General features: G+C 33.1%; 1 protein-coding gene across 1 annotated transcript in view; it reads left to right on the forward strand.

Annotated features, from left to right (window-relative positions):
- The first annotated feature begins 7,089 nt into the window (after nucleotides 1–7,089).
- LOC113393282 (cardioacceleratory peptide receptor-like) overlaps nucleotides 7,090–22,345 on the forward strand; it is a 49,847-nt gene continuing 34,591 nt past the window's right edge. The window contains exons 1-2 of the mRNA XM_026630091.2: nucleotides 7,090–7,230; nucleotides 17,683–17,818. Coding sequence (XP_026485876.1) covers nucleotides 7,099–7,230; nucleotides 17,683–17,818 — 268 coding nt within the window. The 5' untranslated portion in view covers nucleotides 7,090–7,098. The remainder of the gene's footprint in view (nucleotides 7,231–17,682; nucleotides 17,819–22,345) is intronic.

The raw sequence follows: 22,345 nt of genomic DNA on the forward strand, positions 1-22,345 counted from the left end.
GCTAAGACTTTTTGATTTTCAGGGTTTAGGAATAATATGAATTTAATTATATTTAATTGACATAATTATGTTTGTCAACAGTTGAAAAAGAGTAATCTGTGATCTTACCGGTTCTAGGTAGAATCTACACGAATCTTAAATTTACATTTAATACAATTCTGTCAAATGCGAATTCAAAAGTGCTTGTAAAGTCTACTTGAATAAATTATATTTTGATTTGATTTAAATTTTCTACCCAGAATCTCAGGGTCTGCAGCCGTATAAGCTCGCCAATAGACCATGAGGCAGTCAAGTAGGTCGGAACAGGTGGAATATGTAATTTTTTTTTACATTAGCACCCTGTAAATTTCCCAGTGCTGGGTTAAGGCCTCTCCGTTTGAGGAGAAGGTTTGGAGCATATTCCACCACGCTGCTCCAATGCGGGTTGGTGGAATACACAAGTGGCAGCATTTCGTTGAAATTAGACACATGCAGGTTTCCTCACGATGTTTTCCTTCGCCGCCGAGCACGAGATGAATTATAAACACAAATTAAGTACATGAAAATTCGGGGGTGCTGGCCTGGGTTTGAACCCGTAATCATCGGTTAAGATGCACGCGTTCTAACCCCTGGGCCATCTCGGCTCTCGATATGCTCGGAATATGTCAATAACACACTATTAAGCCACTATCGACGTTTATTACTAAGACCGTAAATGTTTTTCATTTATATATTTTTGTAAGACCAGTACGTTAAGCTGATCCATCGAAAGTATTTAATAGCAATCGTTAACGCCTCAATGACCAATCTATATTAATGAGTCACAAAAACCCTCGTAATTGATTGGGGAGCTAGAAGGCCTCGCCTTCAGGGCTGTTCAAAGCTTACGACTCAGATAAACGTATAATTACGTGAATTATGCTAATAACCTTAGGTTTTGTTATTCCGTAATAACAAATTGCAGCAAATTCGTAACGATTTAGCATTTTCATAACCCTTTAATATTTTTTTTGAGAACGTCGTTAAAATTTTCTAAGTTTTGTCTGGGTAGGTACTATCCACTCGTCATATAATCTACCGCCAAGCAGCAATACTTTTTATTGTTGCGTTCGATTTGAAAGGTGAGTGGAGCCAGTGTAACTACAGATACGTGGGCTATAATAAAATAGTTCCCACGGTTGGTGGATGTGTAAGGAATGATTAAAATTTCTTACAGAGCCAATGTCTATGGGCCATGTTGGCCATCAATATTTCATAAAAAAATGTTATCTCATTTTATTTTTTGTTTTAAAGTATACGTAGTGCTTGTTGTTACTTATCAAAACGAAATGCTTTTTTTTCTGGTTTGGCTTTTATTTTAATGCTTTATTATTTAGTTTCATTTAATATGTCATCTATATATGTAAATTAATATCTAAACACGAATGTTATATAAAGCCTTCTGGCAACTAAAACTTACAGACAGCTGGAAATCGTTAAAAACTTTAAAAGCTTGAAAGGTATTCGATATAAGTTTTTTTTAAACTTTAAGTAGTTTACATGCGTTTATAGTTTTATACTCTTTATTTAGATGATAAAAAATATATTTACGTATATATATTTTTTATTAATAAAATAAAATTTTCAGGAAAGGAAAACGTCAATATATCAACAATACATTCGAACGGGAATCCAATTAAGGCGATCAATTTGGTCCCGATTCATTTGACCCAAGGTTTAAAGTCAATTTCTTAACTTCTCATCAAGTAGCTATTAGAAATAAGTACTCGGATCTACTTAATTCTTAATAATAAATCTTCGAACTTACTCGAGGACGGATCTTAAAATAACGGTAATCAATCTTTGGTTCGTTCCATAACTGTTACATTGACCTGTTTCTATTATATTGATAGCAAAATATGGGTCAGGAAAAAAAAAAGGATCGAATGAGTGATGTGATCTGGATTTTCCGCGTTATTATTTTCTATTACCGATCGAATGAAAAAGAGGGAAGACCTGATACATATGTGATGATACCGAAATGTTACATTTCTTATATTTAATATAAAATGGGAACGGGCAGTGATTTCTTTTTTATTATTGTTAGGTCGCAAATGGGTCACCTGATGGTAAGTGGTGACCACCGCCCATTGATATATCTAAGGCTTTAAATAGGTACAATCGATAGCACGTAAGAATAAAGAAAAACAAATCTTAGATTTACGCATTTCATCCTAATTATTTGCTATAGCTCAGCTATATTGTGCACTACTGAGAGTTTTTGATTAACAAATCTTTATTTATAATACAACACTATTACCCTTTAATACTTATATCAACTTTAATTTTACACCCAAAGTTTTTTTTTTATGGTTTGGGTTGGCGGACGAGCATATGGGCCTGATGGCAAGTGCTCACCATCGCCCTTATAATAAGCTCGAAAGAAATATTGAACAGTCCTTACATCGCCAATGCGCCACCAACCTTGAGAACTAAGATGGTTTGTCCCTTGTGACTGTAGTTACACTGGCTCACTCACCCTTCAAACTGGAATACAACAATAATGAGTACTGTTTTTGGCGTAAGAATATCTGATGCGTGGATGGACAGTTTAAACAGTGGAACAGTTTCATCGATGTTCAAAACGCTATTATTTTCGCAAATCCATAATGAAAATCATATATTTTGTATTGTTATGGTTGAAATAGACTATGTATATATATATATATATATGTACATACTATCATTTGTAATATAAAAATTTCATTCAGTGAGTCTTGAGTCTTAATCGTTGTTTAAATACGTATGTATAACATAATAACAATTCTTCGTGTTATGTGACGTCAGTTTGACGAAATTTCAGTGATCTTATATAAAACTAACTGTGCCCGCGACCTCGCGTGCGTTTGAATTTAACAAAGTAGTTATTGATTATTGATATTAATAGAGATTAGCCGGAACAAATAGACAACCAAACAAAAATTGAAAGATATGTTATTTTGGTATATGTACCGTGTATACATACATATGCATTTAGTAAAAAACGGTTACTTTATTATTACAAGCAGACACTCCAATATATATAGATCGTTACAAATACATTTATAAGAATAATATTTAAAACAAATAGAGCAATTATATATTTTTAATATATTAATTACAAAGAACAACCGACGACTTAATTAAGTCCCAACGGTATTTACATTTACAATGAGTACCTTATACCTTATTATATATACAAGTGGCTCGTCCGTCTAATGGTCAGTATATAGCCCTGCAGAGTTAGTAGTCTCGGAACAAACAATATTAATAAATATTTGGTTTTTGAGTGGAGACATTTTCAGTAGCAGTTCGGAGTCTTTTCAATCAAGATGTACCGATAGAAAGTGTCGTGATTGCTCAGTGGTCACAAGACGGAATTTTAAATGATGATTCTGAGTTCGAGTGAGTTTCCGACAAGCAAATTCTGAATTCATGTTCGCGGTGAAGGAAACCAGCGAGAGGAAACCTGCACAGTGTATAAGAACCTGTCACGTGTACCCACTTTAGAGCAGCGTGGTGCTTTAAACCTTCTCCACAATAGAAGAAGATGATTTTCCAAGCAATGGTACATCAATAGTGTGTTACTTTTTTACTGCTGATTTTAAAGAAATACGGGAAGAAATTCTCGTTTCTGTTTGAGATGTGTTCAAGCTCACATCGCCTTGAAACTAACCACAATCAACTTGGGACACATCTGTGTTCAATTTACCTTGAAACTCAAACTTGAGAACTATTCCAGAGAAACTCGAACTATTGCGGAAGTGTAGTGCTAATAATTATATTTTACATTTTGCAGATACTTAAATATAAAAAATCCTCGGTATTTTGCTTCCTTGGTAGGAATGACAAAATTCGTTTTGATTCGCGATTTGTGGATATATTCATATAGAGGCCTTTCTGGTATACTATGGTTACTTCCATAGTATGTATACTTCTATATATGTATATATACATTAGGACACTTCAGTTGATATCAATTGCAATTGTCTTGTATAAGAGGATTCGCGCAATTTATAACTATAACTTTAAAACATTTAGACTCCCAATCTTAATATATTATATATTAATGAACTTATATTTTCGAGTTAATGAGAGAAATGTTCAATTTATCAAAACATTTAAGAATCGTTTACGTGGAAAGGAACGACTTTATAAATTATATAAATCTTTGGAATCGATCGATCGACTCCAGGTCATTAGGTACGTTTTCTGTACTGACAACGTGTAGGCAAAATATCATGATGATCAGTTGAATTGTTATGATACAAAAGCATAGCATATAATCAAACTCGCTTTAGCATTTGACATAATATATATTAGGTATAAAATATAGAATTATATGTTTAATCGAGCTTTCATTAACAATGGAACGTGAAGTCAATTAATAATATGATGCTTATTAAAATGATCAAATTTAAATAGTATTTCAATGAATTTGTTTTCGTATAAAATGCAGCTCAAAAAATAATTGTTACTAATATTTAGTTCACTTTGTTGATCTTGTTGTATATATTTACATTGCGCCCAAATATTTTTCAAATTATTTGACAAATATAGAATTTGACACATATTGTTACGGACAAATATTTCTCTGTCATTCCGATCTATATCTATGTATATCTGTACTAATATTATAAATACTAAAGTAATTCTGTCTGTCTGTCACGCTTAAACCGCTAAACAAATTTACATGAAATTTGGTCTTGAGACAGTTATAGTATATATATCGTTAGTCATAGGACATAGTCTAGGACTTTTTAAGTCACTCCTTGGGGGGATAAATAGGGGGGACTAAAAAAAATTCTATAAATTTAGCTTGGGTAAAGCCGCAGGTTCAGCTTGAATGTGAATAAGTGTCATTGATTATTAATTATAATATCTTGCAAAATCAACGTCATTAGTTCTGAAATCATTAATTTCTGAGTATATACGAACGCAGTGTGTTCTCACTGGCGTCTAATTCTTATTCTATGAAAAAGTTTATTTCATCCGTTTCAAATTATTTCGCAATCAGTATCCCGGTTCATAATAATATGTTTTATGAGCTGCCAAGAATAAAATAAACATAATTTTTCATTTCGTAAACTGTAATGTATAATTTTACAGATAACAGTTTGCTGTTAAATAATCTTAGAGATATTATAAACGCGGAAGTTTATGCGACTCGATAGATTATTATTGGTATAGAAGTCGATTACGTAGTGCTTACACAAGTACCTTGAAAAAATAATAATATTGCAGGAAGTTTCAGTCTACACGAAGATTTTAGCAAATTTTTTATAGTGGAATATTACAGTATGTAATAAATCGATTTCATTTACATTACATTACATTAGCAGCCTGTAAATTTCCCACTGCCGGGCTAAGGCCTCCTCTCCCTTCGAGGCGAATGTTTGAAGCATATTCCACCACGCTGCTCCAATCCGGCTTGGTGGAATACACATGTGGCAGAATTTCGTTGAAATTAGACACATGCAGGTTTCCTCACGATGTTTTCCTTCACCGCTGAGCACGAGATGAATTATAAACACAAATTAAGCACATGAAAATTCAATGGTGCCTGCCTGGGTTTGAACCCGAAATCATCGGTTAAGATGATCCTTTAATTAAATAGCTATTGTACTAATAATATAATAATCACGAATGCATGAAGAGCAAGAAGGCTAGATACTATTTTAGCATTAAATCGCAGTTGAGATTGTGGCCAGTGGTTCTTAAACTTTAATTGGTGAGGGACCATTTGACATATTTTTTGTATTGCCATGGGCCACACATAGTTTGAAGGTAAATAGGGATTGTTTTATCTAGAAATAAAATAAGAAACTATGTAAAGTAAAATATTTTAATTTTTTAGACGAAAATTTAACACGATTTTTGTGATGGCATCAGATGTGACTCTTTACTGATTTCTGAAACCTTGGTTCAGTGCAGTATCCGCTACTTCACTCGGTATTCGCGTCGCGGGTCGTTGTGTCGATGCATTGTCACTTTTTTCCAAAGGTTTCGCGGATCAATTCGGGTGCTAGCGGGGACCAATAGTGGTCCGCGGACCACGGTTTATGTCATTATTTAAGGATGGTTGCTGTTGTTTGGACTAATTATTAATTCTTACATGATATAATTTTTCTGCCCTATGATTTTTTTTTATATCATAATTATAAAGATGCTTCTATGAATAAGCGTTACGTTATATGTAGTTCACGTTGACGTTTATTGCTTTATTTTTGTAGGATGGACGGAAATAACTTTTGTGTTGCAATTTTGTAACTTGAAACGGTGAAATCAACATGTCGTAGGATGTAATAAAGTATCTGTGATATATATTTAACTATTTATTTGCATATGAAAATTTGGTAAGATAATTTTTCACTCCATTTATTATCGGTAGGGTACAAATGAAAGAAGTACCTACACGGTGTTCTGAGATTTTTTTTAGCATTTTTCGGGTACCGCCATTGTGCTATTGGCTGTCTGAATGTACAATATAAAAGTTTATTTAACTAGTTTTTTTTTATTAACACATTAATTTTGATCTATTTAAAGTTCAAAGTCTTAAATTATAACTTTAAATACCTTTTTATAAACAAGAAAATAACGTTTTTTAAAATAATTGATAATTAACCATCTGTCTTCATAATAAAAAATAACAATCAACAATTACTTTTTCTCTTTTTTTTATGTAATACGTAAGAATACTTAATTATCACCGGTCATAAGAAAAAATAACTTATTTAAAGGATAGACAAAATTAATTAATAACAAAAACCAACTAAATTGATTTTTTTTTAATTCAGAAATTGTAAGTCCGTATCAACTTCGCACCAAAAACGTAAACCCACGCCCTTGGGCTCTGTGACAGCCGATCGCGCGTTCTTTTTTTTTTAAATACATAACGCTACAAGGAATTTATGCTTTAGGCGATAAGAATATTGAAGAAAAAGTTTGTGTATAGTTTTAAATCAATCGGTTTGTTGGAACTGGTTTAATATTTAATTGGAAAATTGCCTCAAACACTAAGAAGTTAAATTAAACAAATCATTTTTGGTAGTCATATCCGGAAATAAATTTAAATTGAAATGCTTCTATTGTTACAGAATCATGGATCCAGATCTCATGGTAGAAGAGATGGGGGATGTGACCACCACATCCCCGTACACCGTATTCCCATCGAACCATAGCTTCTGGAAGAATGGCACTGAAAGTAACCTCAACATATACTATTTTTATGACGTAAGTACTCAATGTAACAATAGTAATACTATAGGCAATACTATCGCTTAAAACTAATTGAAAGATTACAGCATCACTTAACTGGTAATTAATTAATGAAACAACAAAAAAGTTAATGACGTTAGCTTAGAATTCTTTGGTGGCTTTTGGTTTGGGCCACGTATTCTAGGCCAGTCTTCCTCCTTATTTGAGTCAACTAAGCAATGAATAAAAAATAGTAATAAGGATGAATTAAAAAAAGCTTAAGAGACGCTCAACGGAATTGAATCTGCCATTGTATGTAAAATTGAATTTATCTAAGCAAAGTATAATTATATTTATAATATAATTAATGACACGATAAAGAAGTTCAGATTTCCTTGCCGATTCCTCTTGAATCTACATTCCGTTACATTAAAATGAATCTTGTAAAATAACGATTCAAAAGTGCTTGTAAGAGCCTACTTGAATAGGATCTAATTTGATTTAATATTTAAGATATTTTTTTGATGTTATTTTATGATATAGGTAGGTGGACGAGCAGAGGGACCACCTGATTGTAAGTGGTCACCACCGCCCATAGACAATTTATTATAACAAATGACATGACAATAAATTTAATAGAAAATCTCCTAAGCTAGAGCCTTCTCAGTAAAGCTTATCTTAGATACATAAATGTTGCGAAAAAATATAATACCTGATAGATTTATAGTTGAAACTGATTTTACCACTACATCAATGTCAAAGAGGTGTGTTAACGCTTCTTTTGTACGACGTTTTATGATAAGATATAATATAAGCTTTAATAATATAATGATATACATTCGGATTCATATTTATGTTGCACATGAATATTTTGATACAAAAGATTTTTAATCCATATACATAAATTGTGACTCTGTCCGGTGAAAAACTTTGCAGGCACACTAAGATAAAAAATACAAACTAAAAATAAGATGCCAAAGCCACGGATGAGATATTATATGTATATATTGTCACGGGGACAAAAAAAAATTGTTGGTTGATTTGTTCTTTATCAAAAATATATATATTCATGAAATAATTCCATTAAAATAATTATTCTAAATTACACAAAAAAAAAAATCAGGGGAATGGGCCGTTGACGGTATCTGGTCATGAAAGGTAAGGTACTAACTAAGTAAAGTATCAATACACAATGTAATGTATATCAACCATTATTGCTTAGCAGAATGTACTATTTTAATTAAGCATTTAAATAATTAGGCATTAAGAAGACGAAGCAAACGAGATGAGTAATAGTATGAGTTGGCGTTCGTTTTATATTTCGAATTTAAAAAAATAAGCAGGACAGTGCAAACCCTGAACGCAGAGTCCAGAAATGAATTGAAACTGTTGTTTCAATTCAAGAACAAAAGCAGTGCAAAGCGGCAATCAATGACAGCAGCAGCAGCAGAAGCAGCGGCAGCAGCACTGGACAAGCAGCAATTCCTCCACAAAACAGCAGCTTCAACTCAGCAATACTCTTCAGTTGAGTCCACCAAGCAATATTATTATACTTTGGAATATAATTTAAAAGTACATATATATAAAAATAAAACACTCCCTGTGAACAAAACAACTTATTAATATCTTGCGTAAGCACTAAGAAGGTCCTAAGAATGCACTAGACACAGGTACAAGCAAAAATAAGTTATTAAAATTGAATAAAAACTCATAAGATTGAGGTTATTAAATTGGATATTTAAAGTGCCAAAATATGGGATATTATTGCTTAATTGGCAATAATACAATATAGAAAAGTAAGAACTATATTTATATTGACGTAATCATGCCTTTAAACGATTTAAATCACTATAGGATTCGACTTAGGTCACCCAGTACATGGACACGATCTATGTTCAGTTTTTGAGTAAAATATGAGAAAATGAACATAAATTATTACTGATCCATGTAGGACATTGATTATCAAAGGTAATTAATGCATGAACTCACCTCAGGAGTATTTAAATAAATGAAAAGATATTGCACGTGGCCGGTTTTTGTACAAAGACTGGAATTAAACGAAAAACTAATTAAATATCACTCTAAACACAATTAATCTGCCTCGATTAAACGAATATAAATTGTTTTACTCACGGTTTAGTAACCTGAACCTCTCAAAATTGGAAACATATGATGATGACGAAGGTAACCCTCCGTTAACATATAATTCGTGTATAATTAGAAACGAATGTAAAAACCAATATATGAAATGTAGAAACAATACATTAAATGCCAATATTCTGGAATATTCACTGAATATACTCAAGAAAGTATAAATTATTTTATCGTTTTAAACTGACAAGCGTCAGTAGGTGACCGGCGCCTGCACAACGATAAAATGAACGACGTAATTTGAATTTAATTCAAATTTGAATTGGCAATTAAATACATCAAATAAACCAAGAGAAATTTCTGAGTGTGCAATGACATTTAAACTACACGACGGAATTGCTCGCTAAGCTGCTAATGAAGTGGCAAGTCGCTCAAAATAGACAACTTCAATTGTATCCACGTAAAATATTCAAATAAAGAAATATAAGTGTACAGGAAATTACGCTGAATATTTCAGAAGATACGGAACGAGAATAAGCTGGATTATTTTGTCCTTTCAATTATTTTTAAGCGATTTGAACATTATTTTCTTAGATCTGTGTATTGATGAATGTAGTAAAAAACTTGTAATGCGAAGCGTAAGAATAATTATATTTTAAATGTGAAACGTTGATAACCGACTTACGATTAAACGCTATTTTGATTTTTTTTTATGGCATTGGTTGGCGGACGTGCGTATGGGCTACCTCATGGTAAGTGGTCACCACCGCCCATAGACAAAGGCGCTGTAAGAAATATTAACCATTCCTTACATCAGCTATGCGCCACCAACCTTGGGAACTAAGATGTTATGTCCCTTGTGCCTGTGATTACACTGGCTCACTCACCCTTCCAACCGGAACACAACAATACAGAGTACTGTTATTTGGCGGTAGAATATCTGATGAGTGGGTGGGACCTACCCAGACGGGCTTGCACAAAGCCCTACCACCAAGTAAAAAAAGATACGTGTAGCCTTTAAATGCTACAATAATTACAGTGAATATCGTATATCACGTTATACGAATATATTCTATGATGAGTTTTGAGTTTTTTCTGATATCTCTAGGGATGTTACATTTTATAAATAACATATTACTCAATACAAAATTATGTAACCTAATGATAAAAAATCGTGAACTTAGTCTTTGTCTATTTCCAAGCAGGATATACATATATAGTATATTTTATTGTACTATATTGATAAAAACTCTATAATCAAAATGATAGAAAAGACTAACTACCGAATTACGTGCCGATTCTTCTCGGTAGAATTTAGATTACGAACCGGTGGTAGTTTTACTTAATATATATTTTACTTAATATAGTTCTGTAAAATTACGATTCAAAAGTGCTTTTAAAAGCCTGGAATAAGGTATACCTATTTTAATTAAATTATTCATACAAAAAAACTTCACGGTGTGCATTTATAGTTCTATTTTCATTAGCACCAAGTTTGCTCACTAAACCCAGAGTTTTTATGAAATTTCATTTTTTTTTGTTTTATTTCATTTCTGATACCACGCACAATTTCATTAGTTTGCATTTCAGCGTAAAACTTTTGGGTACACGTGCTTATTAAGGCCCGGAAAAGCATTTTATGACCGTAAGGTATAATAATTTCATATTTAATGTTTGTATTTTCGTTGTATTAGGTCAATCAGGTACGTTATAAACTTTATAATTTATTCGCGCAAAGCAAATTTAAGTGAGAAACACAAATACAGGACATTAATAGATTATAAACATACCACTGTAGGGCTTCTTTCTCCCTTTGAGGAGAATGCTTGGAGCTAGTGTGGAATGAAGCCGGATTGGTTGACAAGAGGCAATAATTAAACAATACACCTGCTGTCAAGCGAAACCCACAAGTTCTATCTTGACCTCTCAGGTTAATGTCGTTTCCACTTCTACCTCTTATGTAAATATTTACCAAATAGAAAAAATAAATGAAAATAAAAAAAAACAAATATGCAAATTATTAAAAAAATAAACAAATGAAAATGATCATATAGAATTAAAAGTAAAATAAAAGTTATGTCTTGCAATATTGTTATGAGACGTTTGAATTGATGTGCACCTTTTTTCATTAAAAATTAACAAGGATGTGTATTTTAATTAAAAACACAGAGGTAAGCCCAGAGACCGAGTTTTTAATCCCAAACATAATCTCATTTGGACCGTAATAACTTTTTAAATCTCATGTAAGAAAATCTCGTAGCCCTTTGTATTCATTTAGATAATTCTAGAGAAATACTAGCAGCTCGTCCCGACTTTGTACGGGTGAAATAAGAAATTTATTTATTTTATTAAAAATGAATTCATGGAACATGGTCGCAGCGATCGATCGGGCTAATCACTCAAATACATTGGAAAAACATCATCGAATTATATTTATATAAATACGAACAAGGATAAATTCAAATATTTACTTGATTTTAATGAAAGTTATATTTCTTTTGTAACTTTATCGAAAAATCACAAAATTTATTCTTTATGATGCGTGCACAGGGTGGTGCTACAAAACATACTCATCCTCCTGCCCTTATCCCAATTTTACTTGGGGTCGGCGCAGCATGTCTTCTTCCATACTTCTTTGTCGGACGTCATCTCACAAGTAACATTCTTTCTAACCATATCGTCTTTCACACAATCCATCCATCGTTTCTTGGGTCGTCCCCTACCTCTACATCCATCCACATCCATTCTCAAAACCTTTCTCACAAAATGGTCCTCATTCCTCCGCATAACATGCCCATACCAAGACAGCCGGTTTCCGGATAGCTTCTCGGTTACCGGTGCCACTTTCAAACTTCCTCTTATGTACTCATTCCTTACTCTATCCATTCGCGTAACACCACACATTCCTCTCAGCATTCTCATCTCCGCCACATGCAATTGTCTTTCAGTCATCCCTTTTATAGCCCAACACTCTGATCCATATAGAACAGCAGGTCTGACGGGGAATACGGGGTCACAAATTGTTCCCGTAACCTGCCGCCATTTCATCCACCCTGTGGTAATCCTGTGCTTCACCGTTCGATCTATTTCGCCATCGCCTTGAATGAGTGAACCGAGATACCGGAAGTCGGAGCAGACTGCTACAAAACATACTATAAAGAAATAATTTCCGTCCAAGTCTTTACAAAAACAGTCAAGAAATTCGTAAATACTTTACATATGTATAAATGATCGTTAAACTTATTCAAAATAATAAAAGAAAAAACTGATTTCATCGTACAAAATGGCGGTCGATACTCGTTATAACTATTTTAATATTGATAGATTTAAAATTCAAAGCATTTGAAAATAATATACAATAATATAGTTATGTACTCTAATTACTTTTAAATCCTCCGCATGCCTAGAAAGCGTAAAAAATAAATCAAATGTATGGATAATGTTTGGTGAGTCAGTCAAAAATTAAAAGTAACATTTTCAATATCTGTAATCAAAACGCGTGAAGTCAATGGTTGCCGCCCACATGTTTATGGGGATTAGGGACCATAAAAACACTGAAAGGTTTCAATCGTGTAATGGACGTTACGCAGGTGTTGATAAGCTTATCAGCTTACACTGATACCGAATAATTATGTTGCGTACTTTTAATAAAGTACACTGATTGATGTACACTGATCAGATAACGTTTCTTTTAATTAGCTATTTTTGTATCATTTCAAATTCGATGAATTCGACGAAAATCGAAGGAAATGAAATACCTCGACTTGAGCCAAACCGCTGAATGTACCTTCATCGGTTTTGACGTCAAATTTGACGATTACTTTCAATTTTCATAGTACCTCCGGTTTGGAAATAAAATATCTAGAACCGTTCCGAGGGATTGCTTGGATTAATCCCGGCCGCTGAATTTCACCTTCACACTTCCAAATTTTGTCCGCACTACCTAGATGTCCGGAAATCCATAACTGCGCGATTTTTAATGCATTTTTTGCCTCTTCATTGGTTGTGCGCAGTTGAACCAGCTTTCACCGCCGGTTTTTCCGAATCGATAAAGGAAAGTCTGGCAACGGGTCCGAAGGCCTTACAGTGTGACAGATGACCATGGGTTGAGGTAGTCATCTTCCATCAGATGAGGCCCTTGCTAGTTTGCCACATACGTCATAAAAAAAATCTGGTGATTGTTTATCAGCAAATTTCTACTTGTCCATGTCGTATTCCACACATTAAAAATTCTCATAATAGTAACGCAATTCTTAGAATAATTTGCAAATTATCAATGTCTTAAAGGAACGCTCTTTCGCATTTGATAGACATTCTTCGATCTTCATACATTCGCATAAAAAATCATAAAAAATAAACAAGTATGTAGTATGTAATTTATATGTGTTCCGCCTTCAATTACGGAGGAACAAATTATTTAACATTAACAAATAAACAATTGATGTTTGAAAGAGAAAAAAAAACCACTTAATATTATACATGCACTCCCTTCAGTTTAATTCTCATACACAATAAATGTTACATCAATCTCCTTGGGACTCATCGTTACCTGGTACAAAAAGTTTGGTACTAAATTTTTTTCAGGGTATGAGCAATAACCATTACGAGTTGTAATAAAAAACATGCGTGTAATGCTCGTTCAGATGGACAAGAAAGAGAGAAATATAAATAAAAACTGGTCCAGTTTGATTTGGTTCGTTAAATATAACAATTTACCATTAAAACCCTGAGAGGTAATAAGAATTATTACAATAAAAACATCACTGCGTTTGAGTTTAGTCGTCAATACAGACCCTATTCTTCGACCGTCAAATAGTGAAACTTTAATAATTTGCGTTCCAGTACGAGAAATTGCTTTTACGAGAAATTATAATTACGAAGAAATAATGATTACGAGAAATATCCTGCTTAGAAATGATATACTAAGTCTATGCATTTATCTTTAATATAATCTTGTATTGAGTAATATGCTTTAAATAACAATATTGTTTTGAACTGTTTGTAATATTTGACCCAGGAAAGATGTATTAAGTTTGCGAATTTGGAAACTAAGTGTTACTAGTATTCCTTTTCGTGTCTATACAATGACACAAAGATTAACAAGAAAGAGTATACGTTTATACGTCTCACAAGGAGTAAGGTATTTGTAAAAAAATAACCAATGATTACAATGAAAATTCATTCACTAAGAGTTTCAAGACTACTCTTTTAAAACATGCATGAATGCCTAATGAATTTGTTATTCTGAACAGACTAATAGCATACGCAGATGTGCACTTTGCTGTGAGAATTCAAAATAATTAATTATAGGCTGTTACAGAGAAATCTTACAATAGATTTCGAACAATCGCCGTGAAGTTATAGGCTGAGGCTACGAATTCGACTTTACTTCGACAGTTCAAACGGGGATTCGGGGGAAACGGGGATTACTTCGGTCGGATTTTGGAAAGTTTTATAAAAAAATGACTCATAAAAATAAGATCAGATTTTTTATTTAAGATTAACGATTATATATAAAGCTTTTAAATTAACATGGTTATTTTTATTACTAACAGTATTTAAAACGGGATATTTACCATGTTTTTTATTTTTATTTGGTGGAGCTCGATATTTCGACATTATCTACGAATGTCTTGTTCACGAGAAAAAACATGGTAAATATCCCGTTTTAAATACTGTTAGTTATATATAAAGCCTTTAAAAATAGCTTCGTAATATTATATTTTGGACGACTACAATGTTATAATGGAATGAACACGTGAATTATAATCTAATGATAGATTTAACTGCACATTACGCATTTTTGATTTGTTAATATCTGAAAATTCTACAAATTTTCCAATCTCTGTCTTTATGTTTTATGTTGGACCGATTATGATGTTTTTTTTTGTGTGATCGAGATTCCTGGATTTAGCTTTAGCTAGTAGTTGACGCTAAAATCGAGTTCTATGGTTTTTATCACTATTTTAACCTTACATAGCTGGGACGAGCAGACGAGTTAATTAAATCAAATTAATTTGTCGGAGGTTGGAATCGGGAAATAAAAGTAATAAATCAGTTCATTATGTTCCTAGCTTATGTATTGTGAAATATTTGGCAGCCGTAAATAATGTTATATGAAGTTACTGTCAATATATTTTAAAAGGTATTACGTCGAGACATGTCATTTATCTTCGCGTAAATCGATGTGAAGTAAACAACAGTAAATGCTTATTTTCTTCAAATATTATTGACGCCGTCAGTTTATACTTGTTTATTAACAAACGAATTTTATCGAGAAATATCCTGGAGCAAAACTGGTCGTCGCGCGTGGCTTCGCTCCCGTTTAAGGGGTTAGTTGTCAGGTGTTCTTACTACAAACGAAATTTAATCAAATTTCGTTTACGGGTTTGGTAGTGAAAGAATTATAGACAGACAAACTAAATGACTTGCTTTCGCATTTATAATACTAGTATAGGGAGTATAGATACATACAAAATTAAAAACGTATATTTTTTTTACAAATGATTAAGTATCGAATTGCTAATGTAATTGCATTTCCCTGTTAAATCGCATCTGATTCGCTGGGCGGAAGATGAACCAGCTCTCTTTTAACCAGTGATGTCGCACTGGTTAAAGTAGGAAATACTGTTAAATTTGACGTTTATTTTTTTAACTATGAAAATAAACTTATTTAAAAAAAAAAAACTTTTAATAAATAATAATAGTGATTTTTGTTCAAATAATTATAATTAAGTAAATTATAACATACTTACATAAAGACTCAATGAGATCTCATTGAAATTGTACTTGATATTTTTATGACTAAGATGTTTGTAAAGTTGTGGATTTTTTATCATACGATAAAACCTAATGAGATTGTGTTTTGTTTTTTAACCGACACCAAAAATAGTTAACAATTTTTTTTTAATCGTAATCCGTTCAATAGTTGTTTATTATAATGCAGCTTAAATAATCTCACACTTGCAAACGTTCTCCTATTTCTCATGAACATTAAGTCAATTCTAAGCGTTTTTTGAAAATAAAAATTAAAATTTACATGATACTCATACTATAAGATATATAATACAGTGCATCTAGTAACGAATAAGAAATGAAAATGAAAACGAGTAATGACGTTAACTGTTTAATTTACTTGGTGGTAGGGCTTTGTGCAAGCCCGTCTGGGTAGGTTGTGTTCCGGTTGGAGGAGTGAATGAGACAGCGTAACAGACACAAAGGACATATCATCTTAGTTCTCATGGTTGGTAGTGCTTTGGTTTGATATAAGAATTTTTTATTATTCCATACAGTGCCACTGTCTATGGGCGGTGGTGACCACTTACCATCAGGTGGTCCATTTGCCCGATCTACCTATGACACAAAAAAGTAGGACAATTAGAACTTTTTTATTGATTCATTATATATTTAAATATTTTTTACTAGTGTAGGATTAGAATTATTAATATGTTTCAACGTGAGATCATATATTATTTAAAAAATCCATACAAACATTACTTACGGTACGAAAACACAGAAGTTGAACTGAGAATAAATTGCCGTGGGAAAGCTAAAGTATTTCTATGGATTTTAGCCAAATTGGTTTTCAATATGATTGCACTTACTAGCTGGTCAATTAGTTTCTGACAAGTGTGACTATCGAATTTATTACTAGAATGTATTTGTGTGAATTTTCCAACATATATAATTTTCCTAGTAAAATAGTATACTCTAGCATCCGCAGTTTTCCATTTGAGAGTTACTAGATATTCAAATTTAGAACAAAAATTATTCGAAATGTGATAGCTATATTTAATAGCATATTAAAAATTATATATTTATAATTTTATAAGGTAAGAATGACGGTGTGATTTTCAAACTTTCAAAAGGAACAATCGGCTCAGGCTTTTTTTACTGAATCATTTTTATGTCAAAAGTTTTCCGTCAACTCAATAAAATGCTTCAATAACTCAAATGTATATTGACCGCCTAGCAATCTGAACGTCGCAGGTTCAGTTCTAAGCTGGTGCTGTTATCGTACGTACTCTTAACACAGAAAAGAAGAATATTACTCATTGCTTGAATTGATAAATAGAGTTATTGAATTACTCTTTAAATGATAAAAAAATTTAAAAAAAACATACTACTATATACAAAATATATTATTTATATTAATTGTTATACTTAAGTATCGTGTTTGCAGACGATACATTTCGACCAAACAAATAATATGATCTATTTCTTTAATAACAGAGTTAAAAGATTATTTTAAAATTGAATAGGTTAGCTTAGGTTTTACTGGAAAATCTTAGGATTTACCGTAGTTCGAGCTTTTACAGTAACATATAGATTCATTATTTTGTAGCAATTATTTTTATTATATATCCTATAAGTACATATATGTATCCTTTGTTTCAGTCGGTCCAGTTCACGGTGATGTGGGTCCTCTTTGTTCTGATCGTGGTACTGAATGCGTCTGTCATTGCAGCATTGCTTTGCACCAATGCAAGGAAGAGCAGGATGAACTTCTTCATAATGCAATTGGCTATTGCAGGTTTGGACTTATTTTGTTTTCTTTTAACTTTACCATTATTATCTAGTATTTAGTATATTCTTACAGAATGAGACAATTTTTTTTAACACATACCTTTTATGAATTAGTCTATGCTATATCAAAATATAAACTGTAATTTTCTTATACGCAATATATTTAACGACCATTGTTAGTGTTATAAGGATATTCAACATCACAGTAAGCTTAATTATAACATACAAAAATAATTGTCTTAATTAGTGACACACTAATATGATGAATTTTCGAATAGAATCTAATATAGTATATAATTAAATTAGTATATAATATATAATTAAAATTAATAATTTACGTTAACTCATTTGTACTACGCCTTTGAAGATTTATATAACAGCTTTATGCAAATCTAATTTAATTCGAATGTCGTATTGTGTAGAGTACAGATTGCATTGTCACCAAACTTGTTTGCAAGATATCATTTCAATTGGGTACTGATTTGAATTTGAAGTATCGGTATAAAATATTTTTAACTTAGGCGAACTTTAAGAATAAATCGTTTGTTAATATAAACATTAGTGAATAAGGCATATTATCCAATACAAGATTATATAAATGATAAAAAAGCGTGGAGTTAATACTTCACGACTGTCAGACAGTATGTTTTTAACTTTGTATTTCAGATGATACGGAAGGATAATAAAAAGGAGTATTATTCTTCTTTTCGATAATTTTTAAAACGTTTTGAATAATTCTAATTCCTTAGAAGCGATTATTGATAATTGTTTTGAAGTAATGTTAAAGTATCAAGATTATTACACCAAATGTCAACACTAGAGTTTAAAACTTATAATGAGAAACGTATGAATAATTTTAAAAGTATTTTAAATGTTGGAAAAAAGGAATTAATGGGTTTCTTGCCGGTTGTTCTCGGTAGTAATCATAAAGCTACATTACTCTGTTACATAATTCAGAAGTGCTTGTAAAAGCCTACTGGAATAAAGTATATGATTTTGATTAGGCATATATTAACAGGTAGAGTTAAAGAAGTCAGTGAGATTTAATCATATTAAATATCTATGTGGACTTCAAAAGTCGTATGCCATATTTTATCCCTTAATATAAATAAATGATTTCAAATAGGAGTAAATAATAAGTTATTATTTCGTCTGTCTTATCAATGAGACTAAATTAAAAACAAACAATGAAAGGAAATATTTACAATTTATTTATCATGCAAATGTGTGCAATATTTGTGCCGTTTGCATTTTAAGCAATTGCTCAAACATTTCTGAAATATATAATACCCCATCTTATTGCCAATTGTGCAAGGAAGTTGGCAATGAGAATCGGAATTGCGATTTAAGGGGAAAATGCTGTTAGTATTCTTGTCACGAACGCGGTTATGATTCGTACAATACTTACTTAATTATTGGTATTTATACTTCTTTAAGTAATCTATTTAAATAAATCTTATATTCATATATATTGTATATATGAAAAAAAAAACAATTGTTATAAATTTAAATTTAATTTTATAAGAAGCAATTTTATTGGATATTTAATATTATGTGTAATAGTGCCTGATGGTTATTCATTAAGATGTAAAAATAAATCCCCTTTATGTCACTGAATGTGTCGACGAAGGTTATATTTTATAATTAAACGCAATTATTAAGCTGACCAGGACTATATTTCTTCAAATACAATTCGGTAACTTTTTTTCAAAATCACGCTTCCCGCGCTTCGTAACCGACCGCCATCTTATTTTTATGCCCCGCCCTACCGAGCGGCCACCAGTGTGCCCAGTTGATAAAAAAAATCATTCACCCGGTAAAGCTACTTTAAATTTAGGACAATTATTAAAATAAACCTTACACTCGACCATCCTGATTACATGCATGTCCTCATGCATGCACCAGGTGGAACCATATAAAACCTTACACTTGGCAGAACGAGGCATTCAAATAATATACTATACAGTATTCGATTTTATAGTTCTCGTTATAATAATTACAGTATTTTTTTTTTATATTTGCAAATATATAATAATAAGCTAACCGTTAATTCAAATTTATTCATCATCAATAAATTAGCAAGAGACATAATGCGTGTAAATGAACTAATAATTTCGCTATATAATTTAACAAAAGCTTATTTTCATCTTTGTAACTAAATAGAAACTTATAACTTTACTATCCTTGTAACCTTATAACCACTTATAACTATCCTTGTAACCTTGTAACCTTATAACTACTTATAACTATCCTTGTAACCTTGTAACCTTATAACTATCCTTGTAACCTTGTAACCTTATAACTATCCTTGTAACCTTATAACTATCCTTGTAACCTTATAACTATCCTTGTAACCTTATAACCACTTATAACTATCCTAGTAACCACTTATAACAATCCTTGAAACCTTGTAACCATTTATAACTAACTTTATAATCGTAAAATCATCTTAAAATCTGAACGGTTTTTTGTAAGCTAATCCTTTGAGATCTAGTTTACTACTGACAATATCCCTAATCCTACACAATTCAGGGTCCCCTAGTTGTAAAGTCAGCAGCCAATCCTCGTCGGAAATTGCCAGTACTGGTGGATATCTTACGTGGTCTGTAGTGTCCGTATCGTATGTAGGATTCCGGGAAAGGGCATCCACATGACCCATTCTTGTGCCTGGTCTATACTCGATATGACAGTCAAACTCCTGCAAGGCAATCCACCAGCGGGCAATCCGGGGTATCAGGTCACGTTTTTCAAACGTAGAGCGCAGTGCGCTGCAATCAGTAACCACTTTGAATGGCTTCCCTAAAAGGTAAACCCGGAACTTCTTCAATGCGCATATAACTGCAAGAGTTTCTAACTCATACGAGTGGAAGTTCCTTTCTTCTGGGGTCGTCTGGCGGCTGTAATACGCCACGGGATGAAATGCATTTTGACTGCCCATTGGACGCTGGAGCAATATCCCTCCTATACCTACTTTGCTCGCATCCGTATGGAGTTCTGTTTCGGCTGTAGGATCATACAATGCCAAGACAGGCCTTTCTACCAGTTTGGACTTCAGGACATCGAATGAGTCTTTCTGCTCAGTCGTCCACTCCCACGTTGCATTTTTCTTTAACAACTTAGTGAGTGGGTATGCTATCTGGGCAAATGACTGTATAAATTTCCGGAAATAACTCACAAGTCCTAAAAACTGGCGCACGTTGTGCACATTTTGTGGCAAGGGAAAATCCGCTACGCTCTGAATTTTGGCAGAACCTGGACGCATGCCAGCCGCGCTAATTTCGTATCCTAAGTAGTCAATTTTGGTTTGCAAGAAGCTGCATTTAGATAAATTCAGTTTTAACTGCGCCTTTTCTAACAATATTAAGACTTCTTCTAAACGAGTTATACATTCAAACGGAGTTTCACCAAAAATCAACAAGTCATCTAAATACACTGTTGCTTTATTAAACCGAGCCTGTCCCAGAACGTGGTTCATCATCCTTTGGAAAACAGCTGGAGCATTTGCCAGTCCGAATGGCATACGATTATATTCGTAGTGACCGTCGGGGGTCACAAAAGCAGTCAAATGCTTGCTGTCCTCCGATAATGGTACTTGATAATAACCTGACATCAGATCAAGAGTAATGAACCACGCCTGTCCCGATAACCTCGCCACTTCGTCCTCTATTATCGGAATAGGGTATCTCTCTTTTATGGTCAGGGAATTCAGCAGCCTGTAATCTACGCATAGTCGTACGCCACCGTTCTTTTTCCGCACGAGTATTATTGGGCTAGCGTAGTTAGAAGTTGACTCTCGAATGATACCCGCTTCTAACATCTCGTCGACCATTTCACGAACCTTCTCTCTCTCGTAGTGAGACAGGCGATACGGCCTATAAACTACAGGGCGCTGGCTGCTCAACTCTATGTTCATTTCTACCGTGTTAGTACATCCAAGGTCTGCCAAGCCATGCGCAAAACACTGTTCATGGCGCCGCAGCACGTCTAGAAGCTTGATCCTGGCTTCATCGGAAACCATCTCGTCTACTTGTACTAGACTTTCGTCGAATTTCTTAGCTGAGGTAGACTCGCTGCGAGTGCCCATAGCTGTAGAAATCTCCCCGCTCACAAGTCTATAAACTAACTCTACTCTTTCGGCCCTGGCGACCACTGAGTTTTCCTGAAGCTGACATGGGACGGCGCAGGGTTGCACTGTGACGTAGAATGAACCGTTTCTGACTTCGTAAACTCCGCCGTGAATAATGTATTGCTCACCTAGCTTGCCCACTACCTTTGTATCAACTATCATACTGCCGGTGAATAACGTTCCAGTTTTGACCTTGACGCTAGCAGTTCCTTGGAGATTACAGCGTGCTACAATACTGACCTTCTGAAGCCGTCCATTGTCATCATTTTGAATAAAGTTAGGTAGTTCTGAGTCAACGTGTATAAAATGTAGTCTATTCACGTCTTTAAAAACAACTACTTGAGGTTGTTCAGTGAAAGTTTGTCCTATAAGCAAGTCCTTCTCTAAGAACTGGTCCTCTACTACGCG

The sequence above is a fragment of the Vanessa tameamea genome, chromosome 6 (genome assembly GCF_037043105.1).
Source record: "Vanessa tameamea isolate UH-Manoa-2023 chromosome 6, ilVanTame1 primary haplotype, whole genome shotgun sequence".
Lineage (NCBI taxonomy): Eukaryota > Metazoa > Arthropoda > Insecta > Lepidoptera > Nymphalidae > Vanessa > Vanessa tameamea.